The sequence below is a fragment of the Sceloporus undulatus genome, chromosome 4 (assembly GCF_019175285.1).
Source record: "Sceloporus undulatus isolate JIND9_A2432 ecotype Alabama chromosome 4, SceUnd_v1.1, whole genome shotgun sequence".
Classification (NCBI taxonomy): domain Eukaryota; kingdom Metazoa; phylum Chordata; class Lepidosauria; order Squamata; family Phrynosomatidae; genus Sceloporus; species Sceloporus undulatus.
In genome coordinates this window covers 195544320-195567960 of record NC_056525.1, presented here as the reverse complement: position 1 = coordinate 195567960, position 23641 = coordinate 195544320, and the positions used below count along the sequence as shown (strand labels likewise).

At 38.3% G+C, this 23641-nt stretch overlaps 1 protein-coding gene across 1 annotated transcript in view; it reads right to left on the bottom strand.

The window, feature by feature from the left end:
- LOC121929229 (chloride channel protein C-like) overlaps window positions 1-23641 on the bottom strand; it is an 86127-nt gene that overhangs the window by 51110 nt on the left and 11376 nt on the right. The window contains exons 4-10 of the mRNA XM_042464576.1: window positions 19955-20035; window positions 18369-18544; window positions 15986-16078; window positions 11111-11354; window positions 4983-5177; window positions 3416-3513; window positions 2239-2342 (exon numbers count right to left, since the gene is read on the bottom strand). Coding sequence (XP_042320510.1) covers window positions 2239-2342; window positions 3416-3513; window positions 4983-5177; window positions 11111-11354; window positions 15986-16078; window positions 18369-18544; window positions 19955-20035 — 991 coding nt within the window. The remainder of the gene's footprint in view (window positions 1-2238; window positions 2343-3415; window positions 3514-4982; window positions 5178-11110; window positions 11355-15985; window positions 16079-18368; window positions 18545-19954; window positions 20036-23641) is intronic.

Below are 23641 nucleotides of genomic sequence, written 5' to 3'. Positions count from 1 at the left end.
AAATTCTGTAAAGCACAAGAGACTTTAATGTGTGGTATAAATAGCTAACAAGGTTGCTGGTAGCACTGCTGTTATTATGCTTCATATTCTAATGCATGTTTTCTTCACAGTAGACCTTGGAACAGTTTTTTAAGTAATTTGATACTCATTACTTTTTAGAGGCAACCTGATGCCATTAATTGTTGCTCCTTAGTCTGTTAGATATTAGTTTTCATTTTTTTAAAAAAAAACATACACTTAAAAATACTTCTTTGTAAAAATACAAAAATGGTCAAAATCCCCTCCACGACATTTTAGGGGTAAGATGTTATTTGTACATGAAAAGTATAATGGACATATCAGTTGTTACTTTATTTAGCCAGTATGGTGTAGTGGTATGAGCATTGGACTGTGACTCTGGAGACCAGGGTTTGAATCCTAGCTCAGCCATGTAAGCCCTGAGACAAGTCACAATCTCTCAGCCTCAGAGGATGGTAATAGCAAACCCCCTTTGAAGAAACTTGTCAAGAAAACCTCATGATAAGGTCACAATAAGTCAGAAATGACTTGAAGGCACACATCAACAAGCAACAAAATATTATAATGCTGTTGTTATCTCGGAAAATATAATACATTCCGCACAATGTCATAATTGCTTATAAGAAGCATGCCTCAAAATGCTCAAAAGGTAGTTGTTTATTGGTAGAAAAGCCCTGCGAAGGTCCCATCCAGTTAGCCTTCACATTAACACTGGCTTTGGATGATGGCAGTCCTGAGGGATTATCTTTATCCCACCGCTGCCACCATAATATGCGAAGACAACACTCCTTCATCTTATTCCTTTCTCTAGATGGCAGTCTTATGGGGTTTTCATAAATCCCACCGCTGCCACCCATTTATGGGATGCGAACATGCTAAACTCTTAGTGTTCAGTAGTGTGTTTTGCGTTTCAAAACTCAGGCCAAGTGTTTCTTGAAACAATAACAAAAGTTTATTTAAAAGTAGAATTTTATAAAATATCAATGATATGAAGTTGTTATTATAGTTTTTCCTTGTGTTACTTAGTTACATTTGCACTCTTTTATTCTTAGACTTAGTAGTGGCTTAGATTTCTTAGGAACCAATTGTTTCCAACCATATGTTTTCTTTGTTACTGATACCCTTCACATATATTCTTTAACCACCCCATGACTTCCCTGTCCCTCTTTGGGCAACTCTTTTGACTAACTCAGCCACCAAAGCTATTGTATCCCACAGGATAATAAATAACTGAAACCCTCTTCCAGACTTCAGTTATCTCTCAAGTCTCTCAGTTTCAGACTCTAACTATATTACTGTCCCTCACTGGACATAATAAACCCTTCCTGGTCTGCAGCCAGGTGTTCTATGCACCACAAGCCCAACTCATGTCTGCCTTTGTGTGCACTGAAGGCCTTCTTCAGGAGGCTACCTGGAATCAAACTTCTGAAATTTCTGAACCAGGCACTGGTTCCTTGGGGGGAAAAATACTGAAAAAATTGGTTTTCATTTGTCCAATGAATACAAATTCTTGGTTCAGAAATATCTGAAGTTAGAGTCTCAGTAACAATCTGAAGAAAGTCCTAAGAGTACACATAGACCAAAACATGTCGGCTTCTTCTACCAGTAAACAGGCACCTTGATTGGATTCTCCCTAGATTTTGCTTCTTGTAACTTGTAACACATTATTTCCAAGCTCTATTTCACAAACAGGTAAGACAAATCATTCTGGCCTTCTTACTTGTTCCTCTAATTTTCTATATCATTTGTACAAAGTCCTACATAGAATTGTGCTAACATAGGCTGCAACTGCATTGCCAAAATAATGCAGTTTGACACCACTTTAACTGCCATAGTGGAGTGCTATGGAATCTTGGGATTTGTAGTTTGTTACACCAAAGCTCTATGACAGGGAAAGCTAAATATCTCATAAAACTACAAATCCCAGAATACCATAGCATGGAACCATGGCAGTTAATGCAGTGTCAGCCTGCATTATTTCTGTAGTTCAGATGCAGCCAAAGTTTCTAGAAAACTGAGCCACAATAGATTGTGTTAGGAAGCACCTCTGCTTAAGAACTCAGAAATTTTAATTATGGTGAACTATATTCACAGACATCCTTTTTGAATTTGGGGACTGTGCTCAAAAACAAATTGGAAGACATACAATTATTGGAAAAATACACTTACATAAACTCAGTTCATTCTTATTTCTTTCTGTGAGAGTGCATTTTGCCTTACCTTCATTAAAGGTTTGGTTGAAATATTTCACTGCATCTGGCCCATTCTGAATTGTTGCTGGTGGGCAATTATACTCTGAAACTTGCCACCTAACTTGGCTTACACTTGAAAATAAAAAAGAAAAGAAAAGAATATTAAATTCATGAGGTGAAAATATGACCGAAGGGTCCAGACAACTGACTTCTATGCAGATACAGACCATGTGGGACAGTGTAGTGCTGGCTAACCCTGTCCTGCATGGCAACTGCAGCCAACAACAACAAGCCACATATAGAAAAAGGGATACTACAGAGAGACAAATGTATTTATATAAAGATCTTCATGTCCAGGAAGATCCTGGCCAAATCAAGATGATGATGAAAAATGGGAATACATATAGTGTTTCATGAAAACTGACCATGTGGTAATGGGTAGCCCACAAGGACCCTTGACACACACACACACACACTATAAGTCAGTATACTGGTGTGTACACAACGGACTTCAGAGATTAGGTCTAGAATCTGCCATCTGATAGCAGAAGAACTCTGCTTACCCTCAGTTTGAGGGAGATCTTCCCCCTCTCCCCCACTCATATACACACATCATTCATCAGGTTCTCCTACATCTCTGTGTGCAACATATCCAGGAGGTTGCACAGGCTGTTGTGGGAAGAAGGAGAAGTAAAGAAGTCTAATTTCATTAGCTTAATTGTCTGGACCTAAACCTAATCCTATACTTATTTTCTCTAACTAGCCTTCACCTCTCTTACCCAAAGAACACCCTCCATTTTTAGCACCATTTGTTGTAACATCTCACACAGATCACTATCCAGCCATAAAAGGCTCTCTCATGATTCCAGACATACCATCTGAGATTTGCCACAACAGATTATTTCTCGGATACCCTGCCACCCTTAAATTTACATGGTGCCATAACTCTGTGACAAAAGCTTCTACCATCAGAAGCATAGTTTCTAACTATGAAATATATATATGATGTACACATTTCATTTTCTACACTCCCACAATCAAGCAAGTTTACACATAGGCTCCAGCATGCCTACTCCTGAGCGATATGGAACCTCACTGAAGCTTCAAAGTTGGACTGGTTCTCAAACAGAAGAAACCAAGCACTTATACCATACAAAGCATTATACAAACAAAGTATATTTTGTACAAATTCAACATGTACTTACTTTTGGGACTTACTATCTAGATCAAATGCTGGCAGGTTCTTAACTGGAGTACAATGAAAGAAATATGGCAAGTAGACAGTAGCGGTAAGGGTCACAACCTGTCCACCAATTAGAAATACTGAATATTAAACACATGAAATCTAAAATAATTAAGTCCACCCATTACTGCAGGGCATTCTACATGGAGATGAATTTAAAACAGACCAGAATCTACAGCTAATCCAAAATGTTCTCTCCGTCACAAGACTATTTATCACATTAATCGGAGCATCCAGATAGGGCTATTTCTAAAGCCAACAGATTTGAATGGCCCCCAACTCTGCCTTCTTATTCTTTTTTTTTTTTTTTTTAATCTTTAAACCAGCCTTGGACTCATAAACTTTTAAACCAAGGACACTTTCAAACAATGAGCTATCTTTTGTAATGGAAGGCACATGGTTAACCTAAACTTACTCTTATTAATACTGTAGTTATTGTGCTTATTAATTAAGGTAGTTTTTTCTGCATTTTATAGTCTAGAAATCAGTGGATGCAATTATCTTATAAAGAAGAGCCATATGTCTGTTTTAATTTATATGTATTAAGTAAGATCAAATATAGCTATTAAACAATCTAATAATACATTTTTAGAATATAGATATACCACTGCCCAAGATATGTTTTTAAAATGTAGATAACAGGTTTGATAGTTGCACATTCCCATAAAAATCTAAATGGTAATGACTAACTTTGGACATTATTCATAAAGATTGAAGGATACTGGTAGAAGGTAAACTACCACCTGGAAACTCACCTCTGAATATTACATGTTGTACTATTCCACCTCTATTATACTAGTTCTGTGCCAGAACTTAACATTATTTAGCCTTCTATTAATCTTTAATTTTTAGCAACAGATCTTCATTCTCTTTGAATCCAGAGCCAGTGGTGGTGCTTAGATCCCAGTGGCCTTGGAAACATAAAGCAAAAATAACCTCCCGAAGTCATTTCCACTCCCTTCTTTAAAAAAAAAATAGGCACCGTTACATTCATATTCATTGCTTTCAGGGACTGTTATGAACACAGCCATACATCTACTTACTTCTGCTTCACCTTCCCTGCCAAGAAAAGAGAGAGGGGGGGACAGAAGGACTACAGTGTTGGTAGCATCTGCCACACACTGCTGAGAGAAAAGGATACAGGGCAGTGAGTAGCCAACTACTGTTCTGAATGCTTGCTAGGAGGAGTGATGGAGGAAATTGCCTGTTCTGCAGCACAGACAATTTTCCTAGTTCTGCACCGCTTCCTATACTGTCTTTCCTCCAGAAGGCATTCAGAACAATAGCCAGGTTCCTTGTTGCCCAATCTCAATCTTCTCAGCAAAATAATAGCCAGACTCCTCATTTTTCCCTCCTCCTACTTTCATGGCAGGGATTAGAGTGGGACAATGCAGCTCACAGCTTTCAGGAGCCTGATCAGCTGGCAGCCTAGGGGCTTTGCCCTTCCAGATCTCCCCTTCCTTGGCTCAGTCCTATCAAGTGAAAATATAACATTGGAGCACACTGCAAGACATACCAAATTTACTTACAAGGACTAGCACAACTTCTAAGAGCTTCATTGCTCTTCTGAGGGATGTTTTTGGAATTCTGCTGAAGAACCACATGCGAAATTTATTAACCTTTATATTCAAGAAAACAAAGAGTGCTCCTAAAAGGCCCCCAAGTACTCCAAGGAAAATGGCTGGAATGAAGGCCAAGATGCTCATATCCAGTAAGTTCTTAACCTAAATTGAAAGGAAAAGAAACAGCATGTTCTATGAATTTTGCCAGTTAGTTGATATACAGCAGCCACTATGCTAGAAGAAACATAATACAACAATTGAACAAATAAGAAGAAATGATGTGTATAAAAAGCAGATTGTACTCGTAATAACCTATGGGTCATAGCCAAAAACTTTGGCCAGATCCGTCAAGGTATCCAGTGCTCCTGCCTTTGCCTTTTAGGATCAAAATGAAGCTATGCAAAACTGCTTACACTGCTGTTGTGTATGTAGTTTTGCATAAGACTAGAATAAAACTAAAATAAAGATTACAGATCTCAGTCTTTCTATTCACTTGTCCCCTGTGAAACAGCTGGAAATCACTAAGGCTTATCAGCCACAAAATTGCAGTGTGGCAGCAGGACTAGTCACAAAATGGTGCTGTATGGAGGCAAAGTTTGACATAATCTCTTTCGGCATCCATCAAATACTGCTAAAGAGAGCACTTCCCAGCTGATTCAGCCACCAGCTTCTCCGACTTGGGGAGAGATCAGAAATTCCCCACCATCCAAATCCTCACCTTCTTTCTTCCCTTTCTTCTCAATATATAGGCTACAACAGGGTAAGGCAAAATACAACCCTCCAGATGCGGCTGAATTACAGCTTCTATCAGCATAGGCAATGTTCAGCAGCATTGGGAGGGCCACTCTTTGCCTACCTGTGTGCTACAACTTTGTCTTCTAATGAGTATTTGCTTTCATATGTATCTATCCATTCATAACATTTGTGGAAAGTTGCTACTGGTATTCATCCAGTGATAAAGCAAAGAGGTACTGGGAAGGATGCAGCACAGAAACTCCAGTTGTGGATCTCGGCACATTTTACTTGAAGCTGTAAGCTGTACCCAGTGTTTTCCATGGCAGTTAGCCTTTTGAAAGCCATTCTGACTAAAATGGCTTGGGGTTGAATTAGCTATTTGTGCTCCAGAACTCTGTTAAAATGTAAATTATGTCTCCAACCAAGATAAACTACACCTTGTTCTGAGTAATTGTAAACTGTAGCCTGATATGTTTACCCAGAAACAGTCCCAATGAATTCATTGCCACTTCCTCCCAAGTGGGTGCATAAAACTACAGTTGTTATAAAGCATAAATTCACCTTTCTATAGAAGCCCCATATTTGGAAAAATCAAAGAGACAAAGTGTAATAGGCCTTTGTTACAATGCTATGTTGAGCTCAGTGAAAATAAAAATATTTTTCTTGAAAAACAAACCACAAGCTTCCCATTCAGAGTTTCTGCTATAAAACATGAAAGAAGGCAAATTCCCCTGGAGCCTATTGCTAACTGAAATGAAAACATTTTTGATTATCTGAACTATCTGGCAAGCAGAATATGGTGGAGCCTTGGTAGAAACCACATTGGCAACTGTCCCTTTGGGGAAACGGGAATCAAGATCAATTGCTCTTTTGTGAAAAAAAAACCTAAATGAGCTTGTTATGGACTATAAGCTGTTATTCAAGGCAAACATCATTACAATTCGTTTGTACAGAATTACACAATGACAACAAAGAAATCAACTTTTTCACGTTGAGCAAAATCTTCCTTAGGGAAAATGTTCCATTAAACCACTTCAATCATTGGTTCTTTGAAACATGTTGTTGTCACAAGTTCATAGATGCAGACAGAGATATTACTGCTTCTAGATGAGCTGAGATTTCTAGAATGTGTTCAAGGGCAGCCACATGCATTACACGAGATATGTTTAGAGGGTACCATTATATGCATAACACTGACCAGATACTTAGGGTCTAAGAAAGAGTACAACTGGTATCACATCTAATGATAATGATAAATGGCATTTATTATAACATCTACCACTTGAACATCCAAACTTAAGTACAGAATGCTCACATGAACCTCAAGAGAATATGACTGCCTCAAAAGCTAGCATTTCCCCAGGACTGTTACCAGTACAGTGGCACATCATCAGCCCTTCAATCTTATCTGAACTGAATTTTAGTTTATTCTCCACATCCAGTCCATTAATAATCTCAGGCAGTTCTTCTCAGACTGGAAGGTGAGATTTCTAAAGTGTATTCAAAGACAGCTCCATGCATTACACTAAATAAATTGGGAAATTACCATTATGTGCATGACACTGACCAGAACCTGGAAGGTAATGGGTAAACCCCATGCAGGTGGAAAAAAGGAGCTGCTTCTCCCTTAGGATGTTGTAAGGGCAGCAACACAGCCCTATGATTCCCCTTCCTGGCAAAGACATTTGGGCATTCAGACGCCCATACATCATGGACGTCCTCTTGTGTGGGCGGTGCCACTCAATAATGGCACTGCCCACACATATTAGGGCTCAGGAGCATGTGGTTTCTGCGCTCTCCCGAGCCCTAGTTTTGGCCCCATGACGGCGCTTCCTGCCCGTCTGTATTGGATTATGATTGAAAATATCTCCACCTGAGACCACAGAGAGCTACTCTCATTAGTGAAGGAGCAATTGGAGCAGCAACCTGACTCAATGTGACAGATTCTTCTAACTTTCTGGGTGGCAGAAAATACACATGATCTCAATCTATACATACACACACACACAGAGTATATATGGGTTGCCAAATGTATATGAGTTTAGAGAACAAGTAATTTTTGTAATCCACGCTAACAGGAGACACATAACATAACTTCCATTATTCTACAGGCTATGAAAACATCTAAAACTTCATATATGAATGCATAGAATTATGAATTCTGGTGGCTACAGTTACACAATAATATCAAAATTCATTAAAACATACTCTGCTACCAGATGCACAAAGAAAATAGTCTTGAAAAAGAACTATCAAATATAAAATGTGTCAAGCCACTTCCTAAAAATAAAGCCAAGCATGACTCTTTTTGCAACACTTTTAAGCAGTTTCTTCTTGTTTCCTCCTTTGATTTTTAAACTTCATATGATAAAACATGAACCCTACTGCAAGGTGAGAGAGAGGAACAAAGAAAAAAGATTCTGCTAGATCAATTCTTGCTCTATAATAAATTTTTAGTGGCTAATAGCTCTGATAATACAATTATTATCTTCAGTGTTACCTCTTGAGCCATTATACTGTGAACTAAAGTTGGACATCTACTTTATTTTAAAATACAGTACATACATATCATTTTAGTAAGAATCCCCAACATTCCTTACTAAAGTATAATAATAATAATAATAATAATAACTACAACAACAACAACAACAATAAACAAAACAGATGCAGAAGCTTTGAAGGGAAATGCATCAAACCTCAACAGCATTTTAATTTTAAAAAATCCGAACCACAAATATTAAAAAAAAATCTTGGCTTGGCTCACAAAGTTCAGTGGTCTTGGCATGAGGTCAGCAATCCTAGAAAAAGCATGTCTGACTCATGCTGGCACAAGAAGGTCCTTTTCTTATTGACTATCTGCCTGATTTGTAATGGTCAGAGCATCTGAAATACAACCTCCAGTTATCTTAACTGATTGGGAGGTTTAGTGGTGAACAGACAGGGGATGACATAGTTTATTTGTGAATTTCTCTAGGTATCTAGCTGGCCACTGTCACTGAGCATAAATCCAAGTCAGATAGGTCTTTGGTCTGATGTATCCAGCATGAAAATGCTTATGTTTGTCTCTGGCCAATTCACAGTCTCTCATTTGATACCACTATCAAGTTTGCATACATCACAAAATTTGAAACACATGCTGGCTTACATCCTTTTATTTAGAAACTTACTTCTGATCTTGTCTACAAAGTAAAGAGCATAATATCATGGCTGCAAATAATTCCCTACTTTTCATACTGGTGAGGCTTACTCTTGTCACTTCAATTTATATAGATGCTAAGTACTAAAAGAGGGAATACAGTAGAGTCTCAATTATCCAACCTTCGATTATCCAACATTCCGGATTATCCAATGTCGCTGCTCAGTGATTTCTTTACATTTTCAGAGGACTGAACTGTTTATACAGTACATATTGTACATCACAATGTTGATCAGTGATTTCTTTACATTTTTAGAGGACTGTTTATACATTACAATGTTATTCCTATAATGTTACTGCAACGTTACTTTTACTGTTACTGCAATAAAACTTCAATACGTTTGCAATTCATAGTGATTTCAAGGCTTTTCTTGGACCCTCTGGATTATCCAACATTTTTGGCTATCCAACTATCAGCCTGCCCGTTTATGTTGGATAATCGAGACTCTACTGTAATCCCACATATAACAATATCTCCAATATTGATTTGCTTGGAATTCTTGAATATACTGATAATGTTGTTTATAATATGTATTACACCAAGAAAACACATGTCTTTAAATTGCTCAGGTAGGATTTTTTGGACATCATAAATCCTCATGGAATCACAGATCAATAGGCTTCCATGAGTAATTCATTACTTTGGGTCTCTGCACACCATCCATAAAGGCCAGCCTGGGGGTGGAGTTGGGACATGGTGTCCACATGATACATGCCCCAACTCTGCCCCCAGGGTGGTGTTATCCACATGGTGTGCAGCATCACAACACTCCTTTGATGCTGCATCACATGATGCAGCACCAAAGGAGCACCTTAAAGCCGCGACGCCATGGCTATTTCACCCTTTCCAGGGCACAAAAAAGAGCTGTTTTTGTGCCCTAGAAAGGCCAGATCAGGGTCGTGGCATGCGGTTGTCATGGCCCCAATCCGGCGCAGCTGAAGTCAGCTGCAAGCCACCTCTTTGGGGCGGTCTGCACAGCACCTTAGTTTCCCCCACCCCTGGACTTCATTTCTATTACATCCATGCTCAGTTATATTCACAAAGTTCCCTGACCATACATCTGGTTAAAAAACATGAGTCCTCACAGAAATATTCTAAAGAAGAGTCTGCAAATAATCATCTTAGATACAGAATCCAAATATTAAATGGGGAAATGTATTGCTACCTCTAGACACTGAAGTTGATTTTCTTATTTATGAAGTAGTGCTATAAATCATGGCCTCGTCATTCACCAACAGGCCAACACAGAAATCACCCCCCCCCCCAATTCAAGGGCTACACAGTATATATACCCCATACACCTTCATGCCACCATTCTCTGATGATGTCAGTCACAGATGCAGGCAAAAAAAATCAGGAATAAACTCTTCGAGAGCACAGTCACATAGCCTCCCAAAAAACACAAAAAACTATAAATCAAGATTGTTCTACAAAAATCTTTCCTTCACTCAGTTGTTTCTATAAGCCTCTGTAAGCCTCTTTAAGTCTGACAAGAATCTACCCCCTGTCTATATTCTCTAGAAGGGTATGGGGAGGGCAAAGCTGTACGTAACCACATCTGAAGTGGTGGTGACCTGGCAGCCTCCTGGCATAATTCAGGGTACTGGTTTTAAGCCTTTAAGTCCCTGCTATTCAAAGTGGTTGTCCATGGACTGGTACCAGTTAATCAACCTATGGCTGCTAATGTCCAGCAAGTTTCCAAGAATGAAACAAATTTTGTAGCCAATGGGCACAAAGATGGTTCTGATCTCTGGCATTTTTGAAGAAAGAACCCTGCCAGACTACCATATCAAACAGCTTAAGAAGCAATACAGTGGTACCTCAGGTTACGAAATTAATTCGTTCCGCGGCTAATTTCGTAACCCGAAAAACCTTCGTAACCTGAATTGCCATAGGCGCTAATGGAAAAAAATAGCTCTCTGCTGCCCTCCGGTGGCGAAATAGCGCCGAGGTTTTTTCGTAACCCGAAAAAACCTTCGTAAGCCGAAACAATAAATCCCTATGGGATTTTTTCGTATCCCGAAAAATTCGTAAGCTGGGTAATTCGTATCCCGGGGTACCACTGTACTTTAATTTCTTATGACCTTAGATCTCAATGCCTAAGAGAACCAGCTCCTACTATATGTCTATCCCAAAATTTAGTTTCTTGTCATTCATACATACCCAAAACAAAATCCTCTTTTCTGCTTTGAAAAACCCAAATTGACCTCTGTAGACAAACCCAGATAGAGAAGAGGAGAGTAAATCTGTAGTGAAGGCAGCCATCAGGCAGCAAAAGAATGTTTGCCAGGCCAGCTTGATATCCCAGAAAGATGCCACCTCCTCTAGTGTAAATAGAAGTCCTCCCACCGGAGCATTGAAAACAGATGCAATGCCTGCTCCTGCACCAGCTGTAACAAAATTCCTCCTGTAACAAGATAAGAGTAGGGAAATGTTTGAAATATTTTAGTAAAAAAAACAAAATTCATTGAACAGCAGCACATCTTTCTTTCAAAACAGTTACATGATTTTGATTTTTAATAGCTGTGATGTTTATCTTCAGATTACAAAACAGCAATCTTCCAAAGCTGCTTAATGGTAAAGTTGGAGGAAGTGCTCACTTTATACACCAAGACGTCTTGGGGTGGACTTAGACAGAGTTAGCTGCTTACTGCCAAAGCTTGGAAAGCTTATGGAGGGAAGGAGCACTATAACACCCACAATCTCCCAGCCAATTCTGGGAATGGTTGGAAAATATCAGACAGGGGGAAAAGCCAGAGTAAAAGGCATACTGCCAGCATAATCATGCAATCGTACTGCAGATTTTCAGACGACATCATGCTCATCCAGGACTTATCCCGTGAAGATCCAGGAATGCTCCAGCAATAAACCATTCATGTGGAAGTCCCAGGAATGATTTAATTACAAGAGCATTCCTGGATCTTCACAGGCTAAGTCTTGGATGAGCACGATGTGTCTGAAAATCTTCACCACGATCACACGATTATGCCTGGAGTATGCTTTTTACTCCCGGCTTTTTTTCCCCATCAGATAATCTCTGTTGTCCAAATGGTTAACTTTTCTAAACTAGTGCATCGCAAGACACAAAAGTATACAGAGGCAAGGAGCATACTGTCAAGATTGGTACCTGAGTTGCTACAGTATACGTCAGGGATTCTAACACACACAGAGAGAGAGGGGGGGGGGTTAGGAACAGCATGAAGACATGGTCACAGTTATATTTTACAGGTGATCAACACTGAATTCAAGAATTAAATAACTTGTACAAGGTCTGTTATAATATTTTATCATGCAATTTATATTACTTTTTCTTGTTAGGATTTTGGGGATATACTGCCAATCATTCAAAGATATAGCAAGAGATATGTCAAGTAGATTCTGATCTACCTTTTGTAAATGTTTACTCCAGCTTTAAGGCACAAAGAGTTACATTTCAGCTGTGTTCAGTATGTCAGAATCCCAAAACAAAGTTTAGAAAAGAAAAGTGAGGCAAAGGCAAAAAAAAAAAAAAAAAAACCCAACTCAAGCAGCTGTCTGAATTTAAATGTTTGGTGCAGATACTTAGCAATCCTGCAATGTATCAGTCTACGTCTATAGTTTAGGCAAAAGTAATATTTTTGGAGATAGCTGACTCTTGCCAGATGAATCAACCCATGCCTTATGCTCTGTAAATAGGAGTGAAAGGGCCAATTTTACTATCTGTAACCAGTTCCAATGGGCTCAAGTATCCTTGGGAAATTTAAAGAGCATGTAAAATACTTCTCAGATCTTTGCTATTGGTCATGTGGCAAATTTCTTCCATAAGCATCAACTTAAGAAACACATCACTAATTGCTGAGGCGAATTAAAAGGCAAAATGTATCATGTTTATTTGGGCTGTCTGGTTATCCTTCAGCCACAGATAGCTTGTAATAGCTTTTTGTTTGGAGCTACAACAAACAGTTTGGTCAAAGGTTTGGAATTTATTTACATATTTTCATAATCCAGTGTTTTAAAGCTATAGAACTTGATCCTTCAAACTTTTGCAAATTCAAACTTGACATGAACAATAACACTAGTATAATAGATCCAGTTTAAAATAAAACCTTATAGCGTACCCCAAGGATTTGCAAATGCCGTCATTTCACAAATAAAAGATAAAGAGTTTGTGATTTCTGCCCATACAGCAAGATCTGCTGATTTATCACATCCAAGTATCTTGAAAAAAAGTTATTTATACAAAAGAAACATTCTCCCTGTCACATTACATGAAAATATTTCCTGATGAAAAAAGTTCATTTAAAATCCTATGACTATTGTTAATGGGAAGTTCTACAGCAGAGCAAGACAGCCACTTTTTCAATGTAAGCCAGAAGGCAATTAAAAATCGTATCAGAACACATAAAGTTTATTTTCTTCTGTAAATTTGGCATACCATATTTTCCTCCCTTTAACCATGCCTTCAAAAGTCTTACTCTGCCACCTCATTGTGGAGTGCAGGCATCCCTGTTTTTGCTTTTTCTTAAGGCTCTACCAGTAGAATACAAGCCCAAATGGTGTTGTAACAAGCTGGTGAAGCTCAGAGCATGGCCCTGGTGGAAGAATGCATACAAACCATTTAAAGCCCTAGTTAAGTATGGGGAGGGTTGTCACCAACAGCCAGGCCACCTTCAACTGGCCACTGCAATTATAAATACAATGGCAGTGTGAAACAGTTGTGATTTACATCAATGGAATAACAGCTTACACTAATGAAGTCATGAATTTCAAGGTACTCAAGGTATATTGGGGCTCTAAATGCATCCCAAAACCTTTGTTCTCAAGTTTCTCTAAAAGAAAAACAAATAACCTGGCAGGTGTGTGGAATTCAGACACATAAATGTGTATTGTCCCTTTAAGCAAAATGGGCAAACTGCAGCTTTTTGTGGGGTTTTCGGGCTATGTGGCCATGTTCCAGAGAAGTTTCTTCCTGATGTTTCTCCAGCATCTATGGCTGGCATCTTCAGAGAATGATGCTGGCAAAACATCAGGAAGAAACTCTTCTCTAACATGGCCACATAGCCCAAAACCCCCACAAAAAACTATGGATGCCAGCCATGAAAGTCTTTGACTCCAAACTGCAGCTGTTTTTTACATTGTTTTTATTGAGATGAAATACTTTATCATTTAAAAAAAGTTACAAAACTAAGCTAAATATAAAGACACTTAAACACATAGACCATAAAATACAAACAAAACAGACCAAGGAAATAACTTCCACAATTCTTTCTCTTATTTTTGATTTACAAATAATTTTTTACTTCCATGTATCTAATCTAACCATTAATTTCTTAACTCCTAAATTATATAAATACATTTTTTATATTTCTATTGTATTTCTATTGTATATTTCTATTGTATTTTTATATTTCCATTGTATCTTGAACCAAGCCAATTATAAACTCATCTTCCCACTAATTCTTTAAATAAATTATAAAAGGATTCCATTCATTTTTAAATTTATTCAGTGATTTTTTAAGTAACTGTGTTAATTTATCTAATTCAAAGAAATCATATAATTTTTTAAGAATTTTATTAATATATATAAATACATACACAAACATCAAACATACCACACAAAATAAATACATAAACATAAACACTCGTTGAATCAACCTTACCCACATATATCTCCTACCATATAACATTCATTCTAAAAATTTTCATTATTGTTTCCTGAAAAGAGAGTACTGTATCTTCCCCTAATATAACTTAAGAAATTTCTTCTTAAAGAATGCTTATCTTTGCTTTACTTCTCCTATTCCGAATAGGTCTTTTTTGTCCTTTGATTTTAATCATATTACTTTGTTTCCCCACCTTCTTATATACACATATCACAACCAATATAACTATCCATAAATGTGCTTCTTACAGAATTCATATAATTTTAGAAGGCAGTCCTTTATTTTTGGAGAAGCAGTCTTCTTCCACATTCCTACATATAATATATGTGCTTCTGTGGTCATGTAGAACATTAATGTGCCATGTTTCTTTTCTACATTTTCGCTCATCACCATACCTAATAAATGCATTTTCAGATCTAATGTTTCTGTGATGTTTAAGGTTTTTTTTAACTTGCTCATGGATCTCTCTCCATTATTATTATTATTATTATTATTATTATTATTATTATTATTATTTTGCCCATTTACAGATACATCAGAGGTAAGTGTCAACTTCTTTGTTGTATTTCCAACAGGTATTTTTAATATTTTTACTAATTTTAGCTACTTTATATGGTGTCAGATACCACTTGTATTGCATTTTATATATGTTCTCCTTTAGGTCATAATGAACATTATATTTAATTCTCTTACTCTATAATTTTTCCCATTGTAGTTGGATTGGGCAAGCTGCAGCTTGTGCATTGTACATGGACATTGCCATTTTTTTATCAAGCCACTTCTCGTTTGGGAAGAGTACCCCCTACACACACACACACACACACAAAATAAAATCAGAGTCAAACAACCTAAAATGTCCCTTTGGGAAAGGGAATTATTTTTGGGAAGAAAATGGGATGTGAAAATGAGGGGTGTGAGCCAGTGCAGCCGTCTAAAATCAAGAGATATATATATATGGCCCCCCAACCACTGGAAACTGTCCATTCCATTTTAAGCAAAATACAGCCTCTTGTCTTTTATACACATTTATTAGATAGCAAGCTATACTGAACACAGTTTTACTACTGACTAAATGTGCATAGGATTGCACTTCAATGCTGTCTGAAATACTGTATTATTCCCTACAATGGGGGTATGACTTTGAAGGAAGGATGTTTGGATTTACTCCCCCTGCCACTCCAAAAATCACAAGGACACCTGTTTCTCCAAAAAGAATTAATTTAATCAGCAGCAGTACAGTCATTATGATTATGCATAAGACCCCATTATTGTTTTTTAACAAATTTGCTAATCTTACTTTTATATGTTACATTATCTTCAAGTACCGGTCAGACAAAATAGTTTTCAAGCTACTTTGACCATATAGATTACTTTAATAAGTTATAAACTCCCTTACTTGTCTGCTGTGTTCCAAAATCTGGTAAAGGAGAGAAGATTAATTCCAAAGATCTTTGGCTTGAACTGGCTCAATCCATATCCAATTATTGCTCTGTTTCAAAAAAAAAAAAGTGAAACATTACTCCTATTGTTAATTTGCAACATTTAAAGAAGCCAAATAATCAGATGCCCCAGACTACAAAACAATTTATATTAATTCTTCAGATTATGGGCTCAGACAAGTGTGGCGGGGGGGGAGTAGAAGGAAAGAGAGTAAGGGACTGTAGAAATTGTAACCTTCAAGTCAACTCCAATTTATGGCAACTTGGGCCCAAAACACACTGGTCAAATAAAACGGCTTCTGGCCACTGTGGGGGCATGGTATTCAGATGATGCATGTCCCCAAAGCGGCCAGAGGCTGCTCCAGCACTGTGATCCAGTTCTCTGGACTGGATCAAAAAGGAGCTGATGTAATCCGGCTCCTGGCAGCACCAGTTTGCAACCACTGCGGTGACGTCCTTGAAGATCAGGCTGTGTGGTCACCATGATCCCAGCCTGATCACAGCCAGAGCAGCCTCCAGCTACACTGGAATAGTAAAGAGATAGTAGAGGAACACCTTATTAATCTAAATAAATTTAAGTCTCCGGGACCAGATGAACTCCATCCAAGGGTATTAAAAGAACTGGCAAATGTAATATCGGAGCCATTGGCAATAATCTTTGAAAACTCCTGGAGAACAGGAGAGATCCCAGCAGACTGGAGGAGGGCAAACGTTGTCCCCATCTTCAAAAAGGGGAAAAAAGAGGATCCCAACAATTATCGTCCAGTTAGTCTGACATCAGTACTAGGAAAGATTCTGGAGCAGATCATTAAACAGAGAGTCTGTGAACATCTAGAAGGCAATGCCATAATCACAAAAAGTCAACATGGGTTTCAGAGAAACAAGTCATGCCAGACAAACCTGATCTCTTTCTTTGATAAAATTACCAGCTTGGTAGATGAAGGGAATGCTGTGGATATAGTATATCTTGATTTCAGTAAGGTCTTTGACAAAGTTCCCCATGACATTCTTGCAAACAAGCTTGTAAAATGTGGGCTAGACAAAGAAACTGTTAAATGGATCTGTAATTGGTTGACCGGCCGAACCCAAAGGGTGCTCAACAATGGCTCCTTTTCATCCTGGAGAGAAGTGACCAGTGGGGTCCCACAGGGCTCTGTCCTGGGCCCAGTGCTATTCAACATCTTTATCAATGACCTGGATGACAGAATTGGAAGCATGCTTATCAAATTTGCAGATGATACCAAATTAGGGGGAATAGCTAATACCCCAGAGGACAGGATCAAGATTCAAAATGACCTGAATAGACTAGAAAGCTGGGCCAAAGCTAACAAAATGAAATTCAACACGGAGAAATGTAAGGTATTGCACTTAGGGCGGAAAAATAAAATGCACAGATATAGGATGGGTGACACCTGGCTGAATGAAACTACGTGTGAAAGGGATCTAGGAGTCCAAGTAGACCACAAGTTGAACATGAGTGAACAGTGTGATGCGGCAGCTAAAAAGGCCAATGCTATTTTAGGCTGCATCAATAGAAGTATAGTGTCTAGATCAAGAGAAGTAATAGTGCCACTGTATTCTGCTCTGGTCAGGCCCCACCTAGAATATTGTGTCCAGTTCTGGGCGCCACAATTCAGAAAGGACATTGAGAAACTGGAGCGTGTCCAAAGGAGGGCGACAAAAATGGTGAAGGGTCTGGAAACCATGCCCTATGAGGAACGACTTAGGGAGCTGGGGATGTTTAGCCTGGAGAAAAGAAGGTTAAGAAGTGATATGATAGCCCTGTTTAAATATTTGAAAGGATGTCATATTGAAGAGGGAGCAAGCTTGTTTTCTGCTGCTCCAGAGAACAGGACCCGGAACAATGGATGCAAGCTACAGGAAAAGAGATTCCACCTGAACATTAGGAGGAACTTCCTGACAGTTAGGGCTGTTCGACAATGGAATGCACTCCCTCGGAGGGTGATAGAGTCTCCTTCCTTGGAGGTCTTTAAACAGAGGCTGGATGGCCATCTGTCAGGGATGCTTTGATTTGGATTTCCTGCATGGCAGGGGGTTGGACTGGATGGCCCTAGTGGTCTCTTCCAACTCTATGATTCTATGATTCTATGATTCTACACTTTACCAGCCATGTGCTTCAGCCCCCTATCATAGGGCTTTCTTGGTTGGATTTATTAAGATAAGGTTTTCCATTGCCTTCCTCTAATGCTGAGTGCAACCTGTCCGTCGGTCACCCAGTGGGTTTCCAGGGCTGAATGGGGATTCAAACACTGGAGTCCTGGAGTCAGAGTCCTGGAGTCAAGCCATTATACCATACTGGTTCCCAAACTAATTTCTTACCCCAAGTGAATCATAGGGCCCTCTGGTCCACAGAAAAGTCCAGATGCCACAGCTAGAACACAAGAGCCAAATGTTCCCAGAAAAGTCCTGAAATTAAAAACGTGCTGAATTGATGCGCCGTTCAGAAAACCAATGACTTCTGGTAATCCACTTGGTGCACCAGCTGGACAAAAGAACTGTGAGAACAAAAGCAGTACAATATTACTGTAGTAGTTGCATATCCACAATGGCAACTAAACTCACAAAATTCTAATTGAATACATTGGTTCCTCCCCCCACATCAGAATTATCAAAAATGGGTTTATTTGACTTTATCTCAAAATATGCTGGGAACTGTGGCTTCCTATGAATTCTCTGCAGCTCCTGCCATCCTTCAAAAAACTGTAATTTCTACAATCTCAGTTAGGTGTGTTTGTTTATATTATTATTAGGTTGCCTGGAGTTGTTTATAGGTTCCAGAGTGCACCCTTCCAGTTCTATAATCATGTCTTAAATTTAGTTGCTAGCCCTATCTGGAGATGAATCAATCACTAAATGTTGAACTAATACTTTGGTCAATCTCATCAACTCAATGGGTCTCATCTGGTTGGGACTTGTATTTAAACCCTTGATTGGAAAATTTCACTAAGTAAATCTGTCAGGGTAGAACCTGGAACTTTCTGGTTGCTTAACCTATGCTTTACCATTATATTATGCCAGGGCTCTTTCCCTAATAGGCTTCCTTTCAAAGGAACATTGTTGTACCTTGTGAAGAATTTAACAATGCAAAAACAATACAGTGAAATCAAGGCCAACAAGAATTTCAAACTACATGCAAGTAAAAATAAGAAATCTTCATTAATCCCCAGTGGAATGAAAGTATCTTCACCTTTCTATAAAAAAAAACATATGGACTTTTTTAGTAGAGCATTCCAGCTGCTTTTAATGTGGGTATTCTTTTAATCTACTATATGGTTCTAAGTTCAGCCACTGGGCCCTGCTGGTTGGGAAAGAGATATGATTTTCTTTTATCCTTTCTGTCCATTTTGATTTTACAGCATTTAGTCATGCTTCAGATAAGCAATGTAAGAAAAACAGTTCTACTGAATCAGTTTTTTCTGGTACGTTACAAGAATATTTAGAAGCCCTTTATACTGTCAGTATTCAAATGTTTATACTAGCAGTATTCAGACTGTGCTGCCTACAATGGCTCAACTAACAGAAGATCTATTTATTGCCTTATTCAGGAATTCTTTATTCATTTTCAATCAGATTGCAAGCAGGAAGTGCTTTTCTGTTCAAATTCAAGCAAGTTCCCTGATTTTCCAGCATCTTTGCTCATGTGGAGATCACCATGTGAATAGGAATTTCTCCTCTTCAGACCTGTTACTTCTCCTATGAGGAACTTAACAAGGGAAGGAGATGGGGTTAGGCATTTTCCCCTGCTCATGTGTCAGTTCACTCCCAGCATGAAACATCTCAAGAGGGCTAAATTTACAGATTGCACCAGCACTGGGTCTCACACTTTAACTGCAACACAGCACTCTCCGTCTCTCAGAACTTGGTATTTAAAACAGCTGAACAAAGTGCAGTACTCTGACACTTACCACAACCAATCCTGATGATACAATGATCATAATGAGTCCAATTCCAAGGATGCAGAACCAAGTCATGTGAAAGTTGTTTTTCTGTCAGTTTTACAAATAAATTATTATTGGGAAAGAAGTGACATTCAATGAAAGGTTGTTGTTTTTTACTTACCATACAAATTCTACTGATTTTTTTCCTACCTAGTGGATTACAACTTTCATTACTCCTAGACAAAATGGCTGATTGTATGGTAGCCTAAGTTTTTTAACCAGTAGAATCTCAGAGGCAGTTCACCCCATTTTAAGTTAATTTGAATTAAACAGCCCTTAAATAGAAAGTATTACTTAAACTGAACATACCTGGATCTTATATAATATATAAATATTATGTATTGAAAATTGATTAGCATTTTAAATGCTTTAAAGATGTGGAGCACATAAATATAGGACACTGTGTTATACTGAGTCAGACCATTTGTTCATACAGTCTAGCATTGTTTTCACTGACTGGCCATGACTCTCCAAGGCAGGAGTCTTTCTAAATCTTACATGGAAATACCAAGGATTGAATTTTACTTTTGAACTATGATCCCTCCCAAATAACACTTCTAGCATCACATGACATAAATGTAATCATGATCCTAAAAACTCATGACTGCTTCAAGGCATTCTGTTTCAAGAACCAACTTAGAACCATGCTTAGTCAAAGCTGCACTTGTATTCATACTGAAAGCTCCTAGAATTTACTTCTGGGCCACAATGGATAGGATTAGCCTGTGAACTCCCATTTAGAACGGCAATATTCATTAAAATACAATCCAAGTATATCTTCAGTCACTATTCCAGTTACAATGGTACAAGGGACTATTCTTTACATAACGCTAATGCCCCTGCAACCCTTAACTAAAACCTAACTGAAAATTACATATTTTAATGCAAATCTAGGTCTCTATCACAGTACACAATTATAGCACTTTGATCCTACTTTAATTGCCATAGCTGTTTCCTCCAGAATCCTGGGGTTTGCTACAGCTGTCTTGCAGCAAATTTCAAACAGCCCACAGAAATACACATCCCAGCATTCCATTGGTCAAAACCATGCCAGTTAAAGTCATACCATAATAGTGCTATTACAGTATAATGTGAAAGGACCCTAGTTATAATTAGAGGGAAGATCCACTGAAATAGCTAATTTGATTTTTAATGGATTTTAATGCATGTGCTGCAAATCTGACTGAATTTAGATCCATCGCTTTGTTCATCAAGTTTTCTTAGTGTGTACTTATTTAAATTGTTATTTTATAATGCTATAAAATGTGTCTTCCACTCTTAATTTTAAAATAATGTTGTTTTGTCTTTCCCTCTTGGTTTCAAAGTCATGCTGGTCCAGTACCCATCAAAAGTAAATAGACTCTCAAACATTTTCAAAAATGTCATGGTGATGAGGTTAGATCCACTTGTATCTGACAGTGAAAGATGCTTCAGAGATGAAACAGCTGAGCAAGCTACCACAGATTTCCTGTCTTAGCCTCAGGTCAGCTCTTTGACTGGAAATTGCAAACATGTGCCATACTGCAGTGATTCAAGAAGATCAGATAGCGTGTAACATGGACACTTTGCAAATTAAAGAAGTAAATATCTCAGACTTGGAATACTTTCCCCTGGTTTCTTAAAGTTCACTTATACATGACTTAGAATGTCAACATTTTGACAGCATCCTTGACAAATATTGCAAATAACAAGAAAGGACGCTATTGGTACAAACAAAGCAATGCTGGGAGACAACATAAACATGTTTTGTTTGTATGAAGAAACCAGGGTTCAGAATCATGTGGCTAAAGCAGCTGTGACTTGCAGTCTAACAACAACTGAGGGGCAGCATTATTTCCTCCCTGGAATAGGAACTGGCTACTTCTGAGCCAGTCAGGTTCAGCAATGCACTGCACTGCAGTGGAAATTGTGTTTTTTTGGTGTGGTTTTTTTTTAAAACTGTACTCTTCCTTTCAAAATAACATGTATATAGTGTGTGCCTCGCTATGGATTGTGGTAGAAATTCCTTTTTGAAATATAAAAACTATAGAAAGATGGAGTCACCTTTGTCAGCCAGAGAGATAGTTTTTTAAATAAAGGCTTGGAGTTACTAGAGGAAAGGAATAGTGAGTGCATCTTGACCTAGATGGAAGCTGGTACCAGTAGAAAGACATAACATAAACTACAGTGGTACCTCGGGTTACGAAATTAATTCGTTCCGCGGCTAATTTCGTAACCCGAAAAACCTTCGTAACCCGAATTGCCATAGGCGCTAATGGAGAAAAAGCCGCGGCTCCGCCGCGGCTCCATTTAAAACAGCGCCGGGGTTTTTTCGTAACCCGAAAAAACCTTCGTAAGCCGAAACAATAAATCCCTATGGGATTTTTTCGTATCCCGAAAAATTCGTAAGCTGGGTAATTCGTATCCCGAGGTACCACTGTACTGAGATAAGGATACATAGTAGACATTCAGAAGCAAGGTTAGAAGGGAAAGCCACTGAATTCCTAAAGGAGGGGTAAGGCGTGATGATGCAGTTTTAATGTATGCATGTATTTCTGTTCTGATTGTAAGAATTCTATATGTTTAAATTGTAATTAGCCAATCAGGTGTATTGAAGAAGCCTCTTTGTCTTGAATAATATAAAAAGAGCCATTTTGTCTTGTTCGGGGTTCTCAGCTTTTGGAACTTGAATTCCACTGAGTTCAATGTTTTCCTTTGTCGACAAATGGAAATAAACTTATGGATTTTCAATTATTAGGTCCTCTTGCTAATCCTTTTGCTCTGCTAATCCTAGAAATCTAAGTTTCCTGAAATTTCTGTTACAGGATAAAGTGGCCAGGTCAGGAATATCTCAGGCCTTGAGATTTTGGGATCAAAACATGAAGTGTAGGGACGACCCCCTTGTGATATCACAGGGAAGGATCTGGTGGTGTCATGAAGGAGATAAATGAAGCACCAGCCTCAATTGTACAGAATATGCCATTCAAAGGGGGGAAAAGCACCAGGTCTAACAAATAAGCAAAATATATATACATACACTTGCAAGGTGAGTGCTTTGGCACTGAGAATCTTCCCTTTTCCCCTGAGGACAGTAGAAGAGGGGCTAGGCCTTGAGATCTGGCAACCCTAGTTGCACGCGCCGCCCAGGCCTCAGCAGGGGCCAGTGGCAGCGCGCATGCCTGCCCCGTTTCCCTCTGCACGCGCACGCGCCAGCCTTAGGAGAAAGAGGAGGAGGGGGGAGCAGAAGGAGGAGGAAGGAGCTGGAGGAAGGGTGCCTTGAAGAGCAGAATTGGGGCAGAGGAGGAGGAGGAAAGCTGAGTCAGTGGCCATTAGGTCTGCCTTGTTTTTTGGGGGTTTTTTAATTATTTTTTAAAAATATAAAATACTTATTTTATTTTATTAATTTTTATTATTTCTTGTTTTTATTTTATTAATTTATATTATTTTTTGTTTTTATTTTTTTATTTTTTTTTATTTTTTTCTTTTTTTTTTTATTATTTATTTTATTCCCTTCTTTGTTTTTTTTTTTTTTTTTTTGTCTAGGAATAATGCCAAAATGTCCTCCATTTTGATCATGCCTTAGATACATGCATTTAGATTAACATTTTTTAAAAATCATCAAAAAAATTTTGCGTGTCCTCCATTTTTATAAAAACGTGTCCTACATTTGAAAAA